The following is a 19,511-nucleotide window of genomic DNA, read 5'->3' as shown; positions in this document are numbered from 1 at the left end:
CCTTTAGTTTGAGATTTGGAATGAACATCATTCACAATTAACTGAATTGAATATAAGATGTTTCAAATTTTTCGTGTGCATGTTCGTTTCTCTCTCTCTCTCTCTCTCTCTCTCTCTCTCTCTCTCTCTCTCTCTCTCTCTCTCTCTCTCTCTCTCTCAAAATATTGGATGGAGAGCATTTTAGAGGATTTTGCTTTGCTTCAAGCTTTAAGCTTGACATCTGGCGAAGAAATGTTTTCCAAAATAAAAGGGATCTACATCGGACAAACGGGGAAATTAGGCTCCAAAACAAGGGTTTTACGCTTAAGGTTTCCTATGACCTTGATATTTGACATAGAGACTTAGATTCAAGGTCACTTAATCCCCTTACCCACAGGCAGTATTTGGGTGAAGTCTGAGCAAGAGTGGGAGAAAAAATATGGTTTCAATCCGGCTTTCAAAGAGAATTGCTATGATTTTTCACATTTGACCTTGAAACATGGCTCATGGGTCCTTAACCAATAAGCACTCTTTACGTGAAGTATGTCAAAGATGGAGTTAATATGGCTAGAGAATATATTTGATCCAACAAAGATTATTTTACATAGGTCTGACATACGAAAGACGAATAGGGCCACATAAAATATTTTCATTTCGTAATTACGAGAAAAGATCTCTTTATTACGAGATGATTATAACGTTATTACAAGAAAAGATCTCGTTATTACGAGAAAAATCGTTATTACGAGATAATCATCTCGTTATTACGAGAAAAATCTCGTTATAACGAAAAAAGAACTCGTAGTAACGATAAAAGATCTCGTAATTACGAGAAAAGATTTCGTTAATTATAACGAGTGAATAATCTTATGATTACGAGAAAATATTTTGTTATAATAAAAAACAGAAATCAATTATTATTTGTTTTTGTTTTTGTTTTATTCTTAAAAAACTTATATATTGAGTGCTTATTCATCAGATCTAGATCTTCAATGCAAGTTGATAAGTTCACCCGTTCGGTCAACTTTTAATTTCCAGAAACGTTTATTTAGTTTTGATTTTCTTTAAATCAAATATTTTTAGAGGCCCTATTCGTCTTTCGTAGACATGACCTTAACCTAACACATAAAAAGTTGTACAAGATCACTGCACATCTTTACTGCAAATCAGATTGCTCCGGACAAGTGACGTCGGATGGACGGACGGTCTGACTGATCATTACTGGGTGACTGCAGAGTGAAGCCCTAAAATATATATATATATATATATATATATATATATATATATATATATATATATATATATATATATATATATACTTTATATCTTACTGAAATTATTTTTTATTAAAAAGAATCCGACTTTTATATCTGACTAAAACTCAGGGATATTCCTTAGCTATAACAGAGATAAACAAAAGACACTTGGGAGGACATTTTTATAGAGATAAACCAGTTATGAGGCTTTTGTGGACCTACTTTGGAGTCCTTTGCTGTGTGTCACTTTCAGGTAAACGGTTTTAGAATAAAATAAGAAAAATTGAACATTTACTCTGCCAACTATGAAATGTTTTGACTGTAATTGTCGGAAAGAAGAGGAAAGTTCAAATCTTATCTTTGCCCTTGACTACAGACGTACTTTTAGTTCTCCAGTTTGCTAAAATACACTATTATAATTATTTACCTGGATCTAAATATCATATTTCATACTAGTATCATAAAATGAAAACTACTATATTCATTACGTTTCTGTTTTGTTTTGCAACTTGACGAATAACTGAGGCGTGCAAAAAACCTTTATACCAATGAAGTTTTTACACAGATTGCGCTGATGCTATTCCATGCACTGGCCACGACGACTGTGGCGCAGTCCATTGTCCCACTGGATACGCGCCATACTGTGCTACTATTCTCTTCAACGAGTGCAAATGCAGTCCATGTGAGTCCCATATCTCAGTTTAAAAATGGTAGAACAGTCTTGATGAATTTTCAGCCATCAAATGAAACTCATTGAAATTATTTTCTATATTGGCAGCTGATGCGTGGTGGGGGCAGTGGAGCCCATGGAGTCAGTGTACCGTGACGTGTGGTGCTGTAAGCGGCTCAAGATCTAGGATTCGGAGTTGCGTTACTAGGGGAGTTACCCCTGACTATTGCGTCGGCAAATTCAGCCAAGTAGAAACATGTCAGGCCTCATTACCACACTGTCCGCGTAGGTGTATATATACTTATATGTGTGTCTGTGTGTGCGCGTGTCTGTGCATGCAGGCGGTAAGATTCATAATCCCTCTATGAAATGATACAATATATATCCAAAAGACCCTTGTCATACGGGGGTGCTTGGTCAACAGAGCGGGCGCTCGACAAAATTCCCTTTCCTTCCAATGCCATTTTTGTGACCAAGCCTTACGTAAAATAGGCTTACGAATACATCCTTAAGGCGTCATAGGCTACATCATCGAATATTGAAGAACGCCGTTAAGTCTACTTTAGTGCCACAGCAACGGGGCAGCATCTCCGTATGACGAGTTTGATTGCATAGAATGCCATGCGTCGACGTTCACTTCGGGCATGAACAAAATGAACGCAATGGCTCTGTGTTTTTGTCCTTTACAAATGTTTTGATTCATTTAAAATGAACATTTTGTTGAACCTGCAGAAAAAACATGGTAAGGTTAACGTGGACAAGCGGTAAAAGCCCGGGCCAACAACGCTACAGAAACTTGCGCTTATATAGAAACATTAGGACGCAGCGGTAGTCGATTGCATGGAGCGCGACAAACGCCAGTTTGGACAACATGGTGACGCAGTAGCACATCCCCAATGCGTCGTAAAAACGCCTTGGTCGCTGTAGATCTATCTTCATCTTCCCAAGTCAAGAGTCTCTGATCATCTCCGCTCTACAAAAGTTTATGCAGAGTGGTGTGGATCAGAAACTTTTGACTTGAGAAGATTTAATCCAACAGAAAATCATATTTCCCTCTGGCGTTGTCGTCGGGAAATCTAATTTTCCCTTAGGAATAAATCTTCATATCTCCCTACGACCCTCTATCTCAATCAATTCAATGTTCCTCACAAACAGTATTTTATAAATGAATATATAAAAGTAAAAGATCGATTTGATAAAAAAAATGAAAACCCAAATTAAGGATTACGTTTACTCAGGGTTTGAGATTTCAAAGAATATTTTTACAAAGTTCAATATCTGAAGTCCAAAGTTGTTTTAAAAACACAAAATAACAGCGCTATTAACAAATATTGATATTGATATTGATGATTTGTTTATCTAAGGAAGATATGCTTCGACAAAGGTAGATTAATATTGAAACAGAGGAAATTCGGACTAATTTTTCATTTTCTTATTTTCTCTTAAAAACTTTCTGTTGCAACGTTATTGCAAAAATTAAGTGTCTATATGTTTTTTCATATCATTTTACATAATTTATGTTTGTATTTACTCATCTATAAATTTATATCACTGGCTGGCACGCGATCGGAAAAATCTTTAAAATGCATAAAATCGATTCAACATAAATATCTCGAAATTTTGATCATTGACCTTATATAATGTTAATGTCAACATAATACAGACAATAAAAACAGTTTAAGGCAATCCATGGTTTGGAGCTCCTATTAGTCAGTTTTTTGTAAAACTCGGTCAAAAATGGGTACAATTTTGGAAATTGATAGAGGAAATTCGGACTAAATTAAACTTAAAATATGAGCTTCAAACGATTCATTCAAAAATAAAATTAGTAAAGCTACTCGTATTTTATTATTTCCCAACCTACAAATTGTTTTATCATTTCTAATAATTACAAAATAAAGAAAACCTTGAAAATGGTACATAATTTTGACAAATTTTGACAATTTTTTCAAAAAACATTCAGAGGTCACTAGCAGAAAAAGTAGGTCATTGACCTAGTTATTTGAAAGTGAAAAATAGCACCACAATAGTGGGGCTACAATGTAGAATAAGTAGTTTTTCGCTCCTATTAGTGGATTTTTTTTCGCCCCTGAGTAAACGTAATCCTTAATCTGTTTTTTAGCTCACCTGAGCTGAAAGCTCAAGTGAGCTATTCTGATCACTTTTTGTCCGTCGTCCGTCTGTCCGTCTGTCCGTCCGTCTGTCTGTCCGTCTGTAAACTTTTTACATTTTGAACTTCTTCTCTAAAACCGCTTATCCAATTTCAACCAAATTTGGCACAAAGCATCCTTATGGGAGGGCAAATATAAATTGCAGAAATAAAAGTCCGATCTGTATTCAAAGCTGAGAAAACCTTGAAACTGTAGAAAAAGGGGGGTGCATTTTAAAAAATCTTCTTCTCAAGAACTACTGATTCCAATTCAACGTAGTTTAGCATAAATTATCCTTATGGGAAGGAAAATATAAATTGCAAAAATTAAGGTCTAATTCTGTTTCAAATCTGAGTTATTACGAAAATAATAATAAAGGAAAGGCGTGTTTCAATCAGTTTAATAGCTTCGGATTCGGCATCCGGTAAAATGGGTAGACAAGACTTGGCCTGGGCAAAACAAAAGATTGGCAGTTATTAATCTGCCAATCTCATTAAAATTTCAGGATATATGATGGACCAGTATATTTGTATTTGCTGTAAATATTGCTGCAAAATAATGCGTATTTGGAATTGACGATTGCCGATCTGCCCCGGCTTTTATTTTGCCACGGCCCGGGTTTGCGTACCCATTTTACCAAGTCTCGTATTCCATACATCTAAAACGAGGTTCTTTGTTTAAAGCAGCCATGACATTATACGAAAAAGGGTCCAGTCTGATTAAAATCAAACCTTCCACTAGCTCCTTTATTTTGATGGTCGTGTCCACGCGACCATCAAAATAAAGGAGCTAGTGGAAGGTTTGATTTTAATCAGACCACGCGACCATCAAAATAAAGGAGCTAGTGGAAGGTTTGATTTTAATCAGACTGAAAAGGGTCGATCTGACTATGATGAATTTGCTTGTTGTGCAACAGTTCGCGAATGATGGGAAATTTTTGAAACATGCAAAATATATTGGTGCCGATTTTGTGTAGTAAATTGAGGCTAAATATTTCAACGCGTTGAAAGTTTTCACACATGACGTTGGTGTTAGCTTGTTCTGATTTTCGTTTCGTTTTCATTATTTATGCTTTGTAACCTGGGAACTATATCGTCTGTATTTCCTGATTTTTACGTATCAAATCAAACAGAGACTTCGGTAAATCAAACAGTTAACTGTTTACCTGCGCAAATTAAGCAAAATCTGATGTATCAAAAAAGTACTGAAATACATGTACAATTCATTCTATCGGTAATTCGGTATCCTATTTTGCGTAATGGTAGATTAATGCAATAGGTTTTAATTGTTGAGATGCTCGGCATTTTCTCGAGTTTATTCAGTTTAAATAGAGTTTGATATCGCTGTCGGAAATATGTAGGTATATACATGTACATGTATATATATATGATTCATTTCGAAAAAATAAATTGTGTTCTTTATTTGTTATAGTGCATGTTTCTTGTGTTTTAATTGTGTACAATTTCTATTTACTAACCATATTTGAGTGTTAAGCTTCGAATTATAAGCAAGATACAGAGATTTGCTCACAATTCTATGTTTGTACACAGATCTTAAAAACTAAAGATTAAAAAAGTAAAAAAATTGTGAAGATTTATTAAGAAAATTTTCAAAGTCTCTTCTTCCAGAAACTTATTGTATTGTAAACTTAACCTTTTTTAGCTCACCTGAGCCAGTCTTCTTCTCAAAAACTATTAGGCCAGGAAAGCTCAAATTTGAGTGGAAGCATCCTCAGAAAGTGTAGAAATCATGGTCACCGGGGGTAGGGTGGGGCCACAAAAGGGGGATCATGTTTTACATAAGAATATATATAGAGAAAATCTTTAAAAATCTTCTCAAAGACTATTAGGCCAGAAAAGCTCAAATTGAAATGGAAGCATCCTCAGGGAGTGTAGATTCAAGTTTGTTGAAATCATGATCCCCGGGGGTAGGGTGGGGCCACAATTGGGAGATCAAGTTCTACATAGGAATATATAGATAAAATCTTTAAAAATCTTCTTCTCAAAAACTATTAGGCCAGGAAAGCTCAAATTAAAATGGAAGCATCCTCAGGTAGTGTAGATTCAAGTTTGTCAAATCATAGTTCCCATGGGTAGGGTGGGGCCACAATTGGGGGATCAAGTTTTACATAGGAATATATTGAGAAAATCTTTAAAAATCTTCTTCTCAAAAACTATTAGGCCAGAAAAGCTCAAATTTGAGTGGAAGCATCCTCAGATAGTATAGATTCAAGGTTGTTCAAATCATGGTCCCCGGGGGTAGGATGGGGCCACAATTGGGGGATCAAGTTTTATTTAGGAATATATAGAGGAAATCTTTTAAAAATCTTCTTCTCAAAAATATTTGGCCAAGAAATCTCAAATTGGCATGTAACCATCCTTAGGAAGTGTAGATTCAAGTTTGTTCAAATCATGGTCCCTGGGGGTAGGGCGGGTCACAATGGGGGATGAATTTTTATAGATAGAGAAAATCTTTAAAAGTCTTCTCCTCAAAACTATTAGGCCTGGAAAGGCCATATTTGAGTGGAAGCATCCCCAGATCATATAGATTCAAGTTTGTTTAAATAATAGTCCAGGGGTAGGGTGAGGCCACAATGGGGGATGAATTTTTACTTAGGAATATATAGAGAAAATCTTTAAAAATCTTCTTTTTAAAGAATTTTTGGCCAGAAAGGGTTTAAACATGTGTAGAGGCATCATTGGGTAGTGTAAATTCAAGTTTGCAAAATCACAGTCATTAGTGGTAGGGCGGGACCGTGATGGCGGTTTGAATTTTTACATAGGAATATAAAGAGAAAATCTTTAAAACTATTCTGGGAAAGTGTTCAGTTCAAAACTCAGTACTTAGTGTGAAAGCAAAGGTTATGCAGATTTAAGTCTGATGAAACCATGATTCCCTAGAGAAAAATGGGGCCATGAAATGGGGGGGGGGGTATATAGGAATAGAGAAAAATCTTCTTACAGGTACAACAACAAAAGGGGCTTGGTATTTACCAAAAAATAAGAGGTTGATAAAAATTGGCAGATTTTCAATTTTTTTTAGCAAGATCTACTGTACTCAGTTGTCAATATATTTTTTTGATACTGTAATGCTAATTTGATCAGAATTAAGGCAATTGTTGCTCAGGTGAGCGATGTGGCCCCTGGGCCTCTTGTTTATACAGAGGATGGTCAGTGGGGTCACTGGTCTGTCTGGTCGTCGTGCAGCAAGTCCTGTGGGATGGGGACAAGATTCAGACACAGGGAGTGTAACAACCCCCGGCCGGCGTATGGAGGCTCCTCGTGTACAGTGGGTCAATCCACCTCAGTACAGCCCTGCTCCAATACCTGTCCAAGTAAGTTAGACAGATAGCAACTGATATTTTAGTCTTTTTTAAAGCAATATTAGCAGCAATATTCAGGCTGAATTGTTTTTTTTTTTTACGAAAAATGTTATTTTCTACTAAAATGACTAAAACATATCATGGTTTTTAATGTTCTGTTAGCCATATTTTTATTGGAAAAACCGTAAAGAAGCCTTAAATAAAGCAAAATTGAATTATTGTCGTCCGGTACAAAAATTGATCTGCTATATATTCCTTAGAAGAGAAATCTTTCTTCTGACGAAAATTAAGGATTCTTTCAAACCTTTTTTATCAGAGATTAATTTACATGCAGACTTATCATACTAGCAAGTTTTTGCAGCAAAATAAAATTCTAGAAATACAGCTCATATTGCCTTAAATATCAAGTGAAAAACGGTTGCAGCGAACACGATTATAATGAATTCACGTTTAAAGAGCGAAATCAGTTTCATTCCCTACAGAAGTGTAAAGATACTGGATAAAATGAATACTATTTATGAGGAATTCAAACCATTCCTCAATAGCACTTTGCTTTAAGCGTTTTTTACTGTGTGTTGATTAAGGTTGGTCAATATTGCAACTCTCGGTCAGCCCACTTTTGTTAATATCATCCAAAAGAAGCTGGCTGTCAAACCTTACAGGCTAATTGATATTCAAAATATACTGCGTGCACATGTTTTTACAAACGCACGTGATACAATGATTGCCAAGCTTAGAAACAATGGAAAATAGAGGAAAATTGGAGATGTGTGCAAAGCTATGCAAGACTTAACTTTAAAAATGAATAGTATTTTACAAAGAAACTTAAATTATAAGAACAATGTTTTGTTCTTGTAGCACCACCACCAACAACAAGGACAACTACAATGACAACAACAACACTCCAAACGTCTGGTAAAGTTGACAACATGATTTGAGCTCGTCTCTTTTAACACCTAGCTATTTTTCATCCCATAGTAAGATATGCAGCAATAGTATCTTTGAAATTCGGAAGTTATAAATTCATTTTGTAATTTCAAACTTGGGTAAATGCCAGAAATGTTAATGAATGCCTCTTTAATCGGGATGTAATCAGGTAAACCCTGCCCATCTTGTGACGCCAATTTGAACTGTGTGTGGAATCAGACATGCGCAGACAGTGAGACGTGTATGGTGAGAGCTGTTTTGGAACACGGCTTTCAGTTCTCTGTCCATTGTATTTTAGTAAGTAGCTCTAGTTTTCGACATACTGTCTGGGTACTCGTATATTCTTTTAGGTGGTGGTGGGTGTGTGTGTGTGTGTGTGTGTGTGTGTGTGTGTGTGTGTGTGTGTGTGTGGAAAGGGGGGGGGGCATGATAACGTGTTCGATACCACCGACGCAGAATTAAAGTACCTCACGTATAACAGTTTTCTTTTTCGATCCAACAAATCATAAGTCTTATCTCATTGAACCATATTATATTTTCGTTGTTCTTGGAATTTACCAAAATTTTGCATAACAACTATATTCAAATCGGCAGATACATGCATTTGTTTCATCATGAACAAGATCAAGTGGTAGGAGCCCTAAATGGAATATACATAATAAAGGAGCATCAGCTATCTCAATCTTACTTTGTTATTGACATGCGAGTTTATGTTTCAGAGTTCAGATTGCCAATTAATGACCACATACATCAAATCCGCGGAGATCTACTGTTGCGACGATCGAAGTTGCCTCCAACGCTATCTTCCCGGAGTATGATTCTACTGAAAATTGTTGTAGCGTTTGAAATAAACCACATATCTTTAGTATTTTAAACTTGTGATTGCTGTTCATGGTGTGGATAAACATGCAGCAACCAATATTCATGTAGATCTAAGCCTGTAGAATTTAATGAATATTGCTATACTCTGTCACAAGATATCCTCGATTCACATTTCGCCTAAGGTCATGATCTAGTTAATAAAAGGTGCCAACAGGTTTATGAAATTCAAGATATAAATTCTTTTAACGATGCTTCATAACAATATCTTTGTTAAAGTGCATTGGAGCTTAATCAATATATTAATTGAAATATCGTGTTGTAAACAATCATTTTCTATGAAATATGAAGAAAATAGTATTTTTCCCCATGTTTGACAACTGTATTAAACCAATTTTTATTCCCGTCCGTCAAATTTTTGCGATGTTTGCGAGGGCCTCGTTGTCGCGGAAAATTCTTGTCGCGAACCAATCCTTAAATATAAATTCTAAGACAATCTACATGTTGATCGCGAATATTAATCGCCACGGACCCGTTTATCTCCCGACTATTTGCTATTATTAGATACATGTAAATTTAGAATGCCCACCGTCTTTCCAAAAACATCGGTAAACAACCTCTTTAAAATGATGTCAAATAAATATAGGTAACATGATTACTTTTACAATGATTCAATAAAGAATGTCAAGAAGTTGTTTTATTTTCTACATAATTCCTTTAGAGCCGTAAGTACCGGAAAAAAGATTCATCAAGTCAATTATGACGTCATAATGGTTCTGCCACCCAATTAAATCTTGACTTTAATTAATGTCCTATATTTTTTGCAACTGATTGGCTAAATCCAGAAATGAAAATAATCAGAAAATTCATAAACCAAACTTTATTGATCTTTGTTCAAATAAAATTGAAAACACAGAACTTGATTTATCAAAAATATGAATTAATTTAGAAGTTTCGAAAGTAAAATGAACATCTAAACAGTAACTATAGTAAAATTTACATAACATGTTTTTAAAAAGCCAAATGATGTAGTTTTTAATGTGTAAGACATGAACATTTAAGCTTTCCATTATTTCTCTAGGTAACTATGAACCTCATCCCCCAAAATAAGGGAGAGGGGTTAGAAAAAATTATACATATGATCATCATCTTACATTTTTGACTCTACACATCAACAGCCTTGAATGATGAACATACTCCACAATGAGTGATCTCATTTTTTAAATTGTATAAATGCACTATTGTAACACTCTTTTTGTACAGCATATCGACCAGTGTTCTGTATATTACATACAAGTAGTAGTAGTAACCGTGTTAAAAAAATCTTTGCTGTCATAATACTAGTATTTGAAACACATAAAGTGAGCAAATTCTACCATTCTATGATGTGACTGAAGCTAATGAAGTTTCGTGATTTTTTTTTTCAATGATATATCTCTCGCGAGTTACTCTAAACTGACTCCTGTGAACCTTTCTAACCGTGACTGAAAAAATCATCTTTTTGAAACCTTTGATCCATAATATTCAGCATCACTAAATAAATGTAAAAGTGTACACAAGAAGAAGTTCACCATCTACATAATAATACTGTTCGTACACTCCACAAAGTACATGTCCGTGCATCCCATTAGCTAACTATACGTACACAACTACTGTACAGAGTATGATGTATACACACAATAGGTTTCATACCAAGTTTTCCGTTATTATCAGCTGCCTTTGTATTAGGTACACACACTGTACATGTACAAACAACCAACATACACGTATATGTGTACATGAGAAGAAGTTCACCATCTACATAATACATGTAATAGTGTTCCTAATTTCAGCTTCCCAAAACATTAAAACCATAAATATTGTGCTACGTACACGTACAATATCAGAAATATTTTTTTCTGGGACCAGTCCAAAGGGTCAAGACAGTTTCTCAAATCATCTGCTAAAAAGAAATTTCTGGATTATGACTTTAAATTAGTGGTAAGAAAATCTAGGGAAAGATGTTTGTTAATGTATACTGTACATTGTCAATTTTCATTACTCAAAAGAAATGTATTTGATAAAAGCATGATCATTTTGATACCCATAGAAATCAAAACCACCATAAAACATACAAAAACAGCAAACCTTGAAATTTAAAAAAAATTAAGTTAATGTGATATTTATAGTGATTAACTTAATTACAGACACTAATTTCATTGATAACAGATAAAAGAATGCATTTTCCATATTTTTGCACTTCTTAGAAACACCTCAAAAGTTTCGCAGATGTGTTTGAAGTACTGATCTCTTAAAAGAAATGAAAAAAAGTTTCATTTCATCAAAAATGTCAATAGCTCAAAATTGTTTTGTTCATTTCAATAAAAACTTGAAAATCAGCAGATGCTTTCTCTAATTCTGGTTACAATGTCATATTGCTCACACTTTCGATCTACATATACATGTCCGTGCATCCCATTAGCTAACTATACGTATACAACTACTGTACAGAGTATGATGTAAACTTATCATACACGCAATAGATTTCAAACCAAGTTTTCCATTATTATCAGCTGCCTTTATGTTAGGTACACACACTGTACATGTACTGATACAAACAACCAACACACACGTCGTATCTTTCCCTCTTCACATCTGACATATGAAGAATGTGTTTCTGATAAGTGTATCACAACACAATCTGATTCAGGTTTTCCTTAATTTTTTTCTGCCATCCTCCATTGTAGGGGTCATGGATGCCAGTCTCTTGCTCTGTCTAGTGGGTGTGAACTGGGGACTGGGGGTGGGGGTGGTCTCTGCTCCATTGACAGGTGTCTGACTGGAGAGGCGGGCTCGCTTACTTGGGGTGGCTTGAGGTGGGGTTGTATTGACTTGAGGGGTCCGAGATCTCGAACTTGTCATTCCTACAAAATGGAAATAAATGAAAAATACATGAAAGCATGTACAGTTATCAATATTTTGAGCATGAAAAGTAAGGTCATTGGTTGAAAAAAAAAAAAACAAGTGAAAAACTTCAAAGTGACAGCAAACCGGGTTTTCTTTTATTTGAACTGTATCCATAATCCATGTCAATCCCTGAATTGATAAACACTACCAGCCGTATCCAGTGAAATGGAGTACCCAATATGCAATATTTTGCCAAAAAATGACTAAATTCAAAAGCTGGTATTTTTTTCATAAATTATCAGAAATCAAAATCCTAGTAATATGCACACCTCTAATATATGTAACCTGCAAAAGAATATCTCCTTATCTTGAAAACTGTAGGAGGAGTTATCAATACAATGAGGGTACCCTATATTCAATATTTTGTCAAAAAATGACTAAGTTCAAAAGCTGGTATTTTTTTCATAAATTATCAGAAATCAAAATACCACCAATATGCGCACCTCTGATATATGTACAATTGATCTGCAAAAGAACAACTTCTTAACTTGAAAACTGTAGAAGGATTTATCTGTACAATGAGGGTACCCTTTTGGCAGCCGCCCGCCTACCTACCATTTTCACCATTTTAATAACCGGGTTTTTCCGTTGGAAAACCCGGTTAAATATGGAAATAACTTTTTTTCCCTTTATTGCAGTATGTATTTATATATGTGCCTATTTGATACTGCAGGATATTAAATGAGAAAATACTTTTTATCTTTAATAATAATTAAACAACACCTACACTCTTTGATATTTTAATTTATTTTCATTACGATACATGCTACATGTACATGTATAGACAACACCCTGGCATGGTTGGTCTACTTAAATTATTGTCTGATTGAGACGGCCAAGTTTTGTGATTTTGTATATCGATAACCCATCTAGTGTGACAGATGATCACTTGATAATGGCTGAGGTTTTGTGCAAGTGACCATCACTTCAGTCTAAAATTCTTTTAAAAAGTTTCGACTCGGCCACATAAGCTAGGGTCAGTCAGGAATGTGAAAACAAACCTATTTTTTCTTTGGCCAACTGTAAAGTTGCATGTATAGCACACACTTTTTTTCAGCCAAAATTTGATCAAAAGTAGGAGGTGCATCTTGTACATAGGAACTGCTTATAGTTGTACATTATCTGTACCAGAACAATGTGAAGACACAATAAAAAGTCTCACCTAATTTCTTTTCTACTTCAATAAGCTGCTTCTCTGCATCCTGGCACTCCTTCCTTTTGCTCTTCATCTCTGGCAGTTCAATGTAACTTGACTGGTCTTTCAGCTCTTCTTTGGCCTTTGATGTTTTCTGCATTGCTACTTTGAATCTCTGAAGGGTTTCTAGATAAAACAATTGCAAGTTGCAATTTAAAATAAATTGTGAGTCTTTATTTTTACATGCATGTATAAGTGCATCGTGCAATTTCTAATACATGTACTTGACATGGACTATTGAAAAAAGACTTGGAGAGAGATGGACATGTAAATAATAGCAAGAGGCCCATGGGCCACATCACTCACCAACAATACTTCTTGCATCATTCTATTTTGAAATGTTTAAATATAAAACTCTTTTATACTCTATTTCATTCATTCAGAACTAATTTACCAATAATTAATAATTATATTTATAAAAAAACCCACATTTTTCAAATTTAATCATTGTCAATATTTTTTGTATGGGGATACACATTCTGAGAGGTGATAACAAAAACCTAGAATGTAAACATAACAATTTTTCTAGTGTTTTTGTATGGTAAGAATGCATATCAATCTAAATTTAATACTAGACTTTTCATGATTGAGCCCATATAGTGCTGAGTATAGAACTACCTTAACAATTTAAAATCCCCTTACCATAAGGATGATTTATACCAAGTTTCGTTAAATTTGGCCAGTTCTTCTAAAGAGGAAGTCGAAAAATTTGAAAAGACAGCTGGACGGACAGACAAGCAGACAGATGAAAGGATGGGAGAGAGAAACGGGTGATCAAAAACGCTCAAATGGAGCTAGAAACATTTTAAGACACTTGCCTACAATAGACTCTGCTTCTTTATACTGAGGATTGAGTGGCTCCCCAAACACTGCTCCCTTCAACTTCTCAATAGGAACTGCCTTGTTCATCAAGCCTCCAAATTTACCATTGCTCCTGATGCGGTCTCCCTCTCTAGTGAGGATGGTAGGGCAATGTGTAAACTTGACGATCTTTAACAGAAAATGATATTCTTACACACCAATTTTAATGTTCTGGAATACTGTACTTGTTTATTTCTAAACATACAGTGTACATACAAAAATATATTTATCCTGCAAATTACTCCTTGCATTGACTGTATATATAGGTAACTCCATAAACCAAAGCTATATCAATGCCCCAATATAGCCTTGTGAATTAATCCAATGTTTCAAATGCGGTGATGTCAGTTTCTTACTTCATTTACGCTATCGTTTCATGGTTCAACTGCAGATATGCAGCAAAATCATTCAAAAATAGCTTGTTTGAGGCATAAAATATGATATTATGTTGCAGGATAAACCAAATACATGACAACAGACTTGAAATGCGATATTTGGGCTTTGATTGAAAACATGACTAGAGCTCAGCAAGCCTCGCCCTCTATCCCGTTTTCTTACCCTCATCCAAATACAGCTTATGTTTCAAGACAGTAACCATGTATTCTGTATATCTTAACTTCTTTCTGCCTAAATAAATTCATTTTCATCAAGGATTACAACTCATACATGTACCAATAGGCATCATGACCAGGCTCTAGTACATACAAATAAGTTCTAGCATTCATAGTTTACTGCACAATCTATGTGTGGTTACATTGCACATGTATATTGTATCTACCTCTTGTCTGTAAGCATTTGCAGAATCAAGATCGTCCAAAATCAAGGTATCTCCTAACAGCATCCCAAACACTATCAAAAAAATTACACACAATAAATACACATATTTGTAAAAAAACAGGGAACAATGACGTTCAGTAATAACGATACAACATCATTGATGTATCTTAAGAGTTCTGAACATTTCACCAGATGTTAATACTTGCACAATAACATTTCCTTTCTGCCTAAATTGACAACCATCTTTTCTATGCCCTACCTGTTTGACATTCCTGTTTGTGCTGAGGAAATTCTAGGAAATCTCGAGCATAGGAGGGGTTCCCTGGTGGCCTCCATCCTGTTCTGTACTTTGTGTGAGGGAGAGGTCTGTAAAAGAAAGGTCAACAACATACAACCTTGAGCTGATCAACTAATGTGAATGAAAAACATACAATCTTCAGCGGATTAACTGATGAGTATCAACAACATAGAACCTTCAGCTGATTAACTATTGAGTATCAACAGCATACAACCTTTAGCTGATAAACTTAAGTGTATCAACTAAATACAACCTTTAGCTGATCAACTAATTTGTATGAATAGATTGTTAAAAAAAATTTCTTTAACTGATTCGTACTTGTTCCAGTCAGGCAAGGTTTTCTTGAAGATGGAGTCTAAGGGCAACACTTGCTGTTTTCCATTGGTCTGCTTGTAGACATCTTTGGCCTAGACAGGTAAAAAATCCAACATTTATGATTATTTGCAGTTGTTTACCAAGATTGTTTCAAAGATAGAATAAACATATAAAGACAAATGAGCTTTCTTGTACCGATTTGGTTGTCTTGGTTACCACGCAGTCGATGTCTGATGACATGTGCCACGATAACACCCTGGCTATGTCAGGATCCGCTATCTCTGCCAAATGTCCTATCTGTATAAAGTTAATAAAGGTTTATACATGTACATGTATGCTGCTATTGAAAAAAGAACTCATCTGATCTTCTACATCACTGTTACATGTAAATCTCCTTACCATTATACAAAATTGACATTGTTAGACATAAATTTTTAACCCTTTTGCAAGTATGGTGGTTGTTTCTTGCATTTACACTTGTATACATAGACTACATTTCTTCAGTCTAAACCTCGCTGACAAGGCCTCACCTTGCCTATCACCTCAGGATTCCCAGATAACTGAGGTAGACCACAGGATCTCCTCTTCATCTGTAAGCACCTCTCCTTCTCCAACGTCTTCGCCTCAATCATCTTCTCCACATTTTCAATCTGCATTTATAAACACATGAAGATTTCCAAAGTATGGCAGATGTAAAGTTGACCTTAAATATAATTGTAAAAGATTTGAATTATGTAAACTGATTAAATGATTATGAAAACTATTGACTTACACTGGTTAATTGATGCATGCTGACCCTGAGTTTACGAAGCTCCTCTTTGATTTGGTCTTCCTCTTGCAATGCCTCTTTGACAGAAGCTAGAAATAAAATAACCATCATCATTATGAATTTATTTTCATGGTCAAGAACACCTGATGTTTTCACTCAGTAGATATTGCTGTAAACATTTGACAGTAATTTGAAAATGTCAGGACAATGATTAAACGAAACTATCAAATTTTGATGTGTTCAAATTATTAAAAGGCATATTGTTCAATCAACAACAGCCAAGTACACATACAGTAAAACACGCTTATAACAAAAAGCTAGGGACTGGTGATTTTACTTCCTTATAAACGTAATTTGTTATATCTGTGAAGTTTAAAACATGAAATAAAGTCACAGGGAATGAAAATTACTTCACTGTAAGCGACAATTCATTATAAACGTGTTCGCTTTAACCGTGTTTTACTGTATTTATATGTACAAGGTGTGGTGATGTTCCAATGTGCTTACTTTGCAGCTCCTTGGTGAGCAGGTCTGTTGTGTCAAACAGCGAGTGGTACGTGTTGATCACCTTCTGTAGGTTGTCCCTCTGTTTGGACAGCTGAGACATCTGGGACTGTTTCTTGGCATCTATAAATACATGTACCAGTAGAGGGGCATTTCTTATTTGTCAAATCTCAGTGTGCAAAAAAGCAATTCTCAGATTTATATGTTTACACTAATAATGCACAAAAGTCATTCTAGGAAGTACAAATGTTGTGCTATCATGAGCACAAAAGTATAGTCATCAACAAGAGTCCTACCATTATAAAAGAGGAAAGGAATTTCCAGGGGGGGAATGGACTTGTTTTTAGGGATGAGAGAACACAGTACTTCACAGCGCAGCCTGTACTCCTGACCGTCCAGACCTGGCGCATTTTCTTGTATGGTCAGGTTCTATAGAATAAACACAAGCTCTCCTAAACATCCACATACTGTTACCGAGCAAGCAAATATGGTGCTGCTTTCAAATTTTTGTTTCGGTTATTTTCAACAATCAACTACACTAGCAGTACAGAAACGAGAAAGGAAATGGCGATTTTAAATTGAGCATGCAAATTTCATTGCTAAGCCATGAACAGTCAATTAAATCTTGTACCACAGAAACAAAAACTGAATTAGAATCTTACGTTAAGCACACAAGTCCCATTGTTTAGTGCAATGTCAAGAGTTTTGCTGCCTCCAACAAAACAAGGAACCTCTGTCACATCATCTGGACCACAAATCTCTACTTTCACTTTCCCACTGTAACCTGTTCCAGATGGATTTCCATGTTGATCCTGTAAAAAACGATGTTAAAATGGTTTGTAGTTGACCTAATATGGTTTACAAGGGGTCAGTAAATCCATATGGGGCTTGATCTCCACTCTAAACCCATATGGAATTTACTGACCACGTATTAACCATAATAGGTCAACTACAAAACATGTAGCGATTATATCTAACAGACTGCCTTTGTATAAATTTTTATGACAAAATTACAAGTTTCAACTTTGAAAATGTAAAAAGTTCACATAACTTGACAATGCTACACATAGTGAATGGGAGGGTGGGCATAATTTGAAAAAGAGTATACTTTGCAAAAATTGGAATATCCTGGTAATATGCACATCTACACATTGTGTCCTTAATACCAACAAAGTTTTAACAAATTCCTAACAGTGGTTACAGAAGAGTTACGCTTACATACTGTTCATTATTATATTCAAAACAGAACCAAAACTTTAAGTTAAAAAAGGCGGAAATTCCCTGAACGTCAATTGGAATTTCTTGGTAATATGCACATCTACACATTGGGCCCCCCTCCTAAATTTCTACAAAGTTTCTTGAAATTTCATGCAGATGTTTAAGAGGAGTTGCTTGGGGTATGAAAAAAAGAGAAATCTTTGTGTATGCATGAGCACAAATTGTAAAACATTTACTAGCTGTGACATATTCTCTGACTACATATAAACATCAGCATACCCTCAGTTCCAGCCTCAGGTTGCGCAGCACACATCTAGTGTTGGCAGCCCTGGTGTTGGACACGGTGGGAGTCCCAGGGTTATCTACAGGCAGCAGCTGCATCGGTGGAGCCGGCTTTATATCTACTGTCATCTGTAACAATCAGATCTCTCTGTCATCAGATAGAACAATATATAGGATCGACTGTACAAGTTTTCCTCTAAACTCTCTACCTTATCATTGCTGCTCACACTCAGAGAGTTGCAGAAGATGGGACACTTATTTTGTAAACTTGCTGTAGGTAATAGTAAGTGTCAAGTACATGTGCATGTACTGCACGTCTTTGAATTGTGTAATATATTGAAATACATGTAAATAGAGTTATATTACAGTTTCACATCAAAATATTTAATTTCAAGATAAAAGTCTGAAGAGCTGAACATTATGATTTTTTATTATATAGTGGCATCTTTATCTATTGAGAACTAAAAATAATTCCAAGGGGGTCCTCTTTAAACGAATGCCTTGCATAGGGATTTCCAGTGAATAGAATATTGTGTAGAGATGGCTCACCACATTGCTGAACAGCTCGTACTGGCCGTCGTAGTAGGTGATCATGATCTGGTGTACTGCTGCATTGTCCGGAGTCTTCCTGTTCTTAAACACAAACACACCAGGACTGCCTTTCACTGCTTCTGGACTGTAGGAAATTGCCTAAATCAAAGAAATTTAACAGGCTACATATAGAATACTTTCACTTGTAAATAGACGAAGCACAGATATACAAGCACAAACCCATCAATTCACAACATCATAAGACTAGCTAGTCTAAAATAAAAACATTTATCAGTTTTTAAAACAAAAGCACATGAAGAAACTATGTATTGGAGAGATGGGGATAAAACGCGATGAAACAGCTAGTTACCCTGGATGGGGGACCACTGGACACATTGGCGTCCATCTTCCACAGCTTGAGGGACAGACTGGACACCTTGGCGCTGGCCATCGGCTGCTCGTCCTCCGTCAGTACCTTCACTGTAAACTCTACAAGATCAAATAGTTATTACAATTAACCATGTATTATGTACATGCCATAAATAATCTTCCTCGATTCTCCTCAGACGGGTATTCTATTCCTTCCCTGTTGGATGTATAAAAAGACTGCTTGCTTACTAAAAAGTGAATGTCACAAAACTGTTTTTTCAACTGGCCAATCGCAAGTAAGAAGTGATCCATTTACTACGTGG

General features: G+C 35.5%; 2 protein-coding genes across 2 annotated transcripts in view; one reads left to right on the top strand and one right to left on the bottom strand.

Annotated features, from left to right (window-relative positions):
- Positions 1-1,383: 1,383 nt before the first annotated feature.
- LOC105331248 (thrombospondin-2) lies at positions 1,384-9,206 on the top strand. The gene is made up of 7 exons (XM_034455394.2): positions 1,384-1,488; positions 1,801-1,917; positions 2,014-2,190; positions 7,219-7,389; positions 8,236-8,292; positions 8,474-8,601; positions 9,024-9,206. The coding sequence occupies exons 1-7, from the start codon at positions 1,437-1,439 to the stop codon at positions 9,120-9,122; spliced, it is 801 nt and encodes a 266-aa protein (XP_034311285.2). The 5' UTR covers positions 1,384-1,436; the 3' UTR covers positions 9,123-9,206.
- Positions 9,207-9,988: 782 nt separating this feature from the next.
- LOC105340669 (structural maintenance of chromosomes flexible hinge domain-containing protein 1) overlaps positions 9,989-19,511 on the bottom strand; it is a 29,648-nt gene continuing 20,125 nt past the window's right edge. Inside the window, exons 35-49 of the mRNA XM_034455385.2 lie at positions 19,190-19,308; positions 18,838-18,978; positions 18,286-18,417; positions 17,451-17,600; positions 17,085-17,217; positions 16,792-16,911; positions 16,288-16,373; positions 16,046-16,165; positions 15,711-15,812; positions 15,519-15,607; positions 15,162-15,268; positions 14,904-14,974; positions 14,083-14,254; positions 13,232-13,390; positions 9,989-12,026 (exon numbers count right to left, since the gene is read on the bottom strand). Of these exons, the coding sequence (XP_034311276.2) occupies positions 11,809-12,026; positions 13,232-13,390; positions 14,083-14,254; positions 14,904-14,974; positions 15,162-15,268; positions 15,519-15,607; positions 15,711-15,812; positions 16,046-16,165; positions 16,288-16,373; positions 16,792-16,911; positions 17,085-17,217; positions 17,451-17,600; positions 18,286-18,417; positions 18,838-18,978; positions 19,190-19,308 (1,919 nt within the window). The 3' untranslated portion in view covers positions 9,989-11,808. The remainder of the gene's footprint in view (positions 12,027-13,231; positions 13,391-14,082; positions 14,255-14,903; positions 14,975-15,161; positions 15,269-15,518; positions 15,608-15,710; positions 15,813-16,045; positions 16,166-16,287; positions 16,374-16,791; positions 16,912-17,084; positions 17,218-17,450; positions 17,601-18,285; positions 18,418-18,837; positions 18,979-19,189; positions 19,309-19,511) is intronic.

The sequence above is a fragment of the Magallana gigas genome, chromosome 5 (assembly GCF_963853765.1).
Source record: "Magallana gigas chromosome 5, xbMagGiga1.1, whole genome shotgun sequence".
NCBI lineage: Eukaryota > Metazoa > Mollusca > Bivalvia > Ostreida > Ostreidae > Magallana > Magallana gigas.
The sequence above is the reverse complement of the archived record's forward strand: the minus strand, read 5'-3'. Positions and strand labels throughout refer to the sequence as shown.

Coding starts and splice junctions, on each gene's coding strand:
- LOC105331248 (XM_034455394.2), top strand. CDS start 1,437: ATGAGGCTTTTGTGGACCTACTTTGGAGTCCTTTGCTGTGTGTCACTT. Junction 7,390..8,235: donor CTGCTCCAATACCTGTCCAA/GTAAGTTAGACA, acceptor TTGTTCTTGTAG/CACCACCACCAACAACAAGG. Junction 8,293..8,473: donor AACAACACTCCAAACGTCTG/GTAAAGTTGACA, acceptor GGATGTAATCAG/GTAAACCCTGCCCATCTTGT.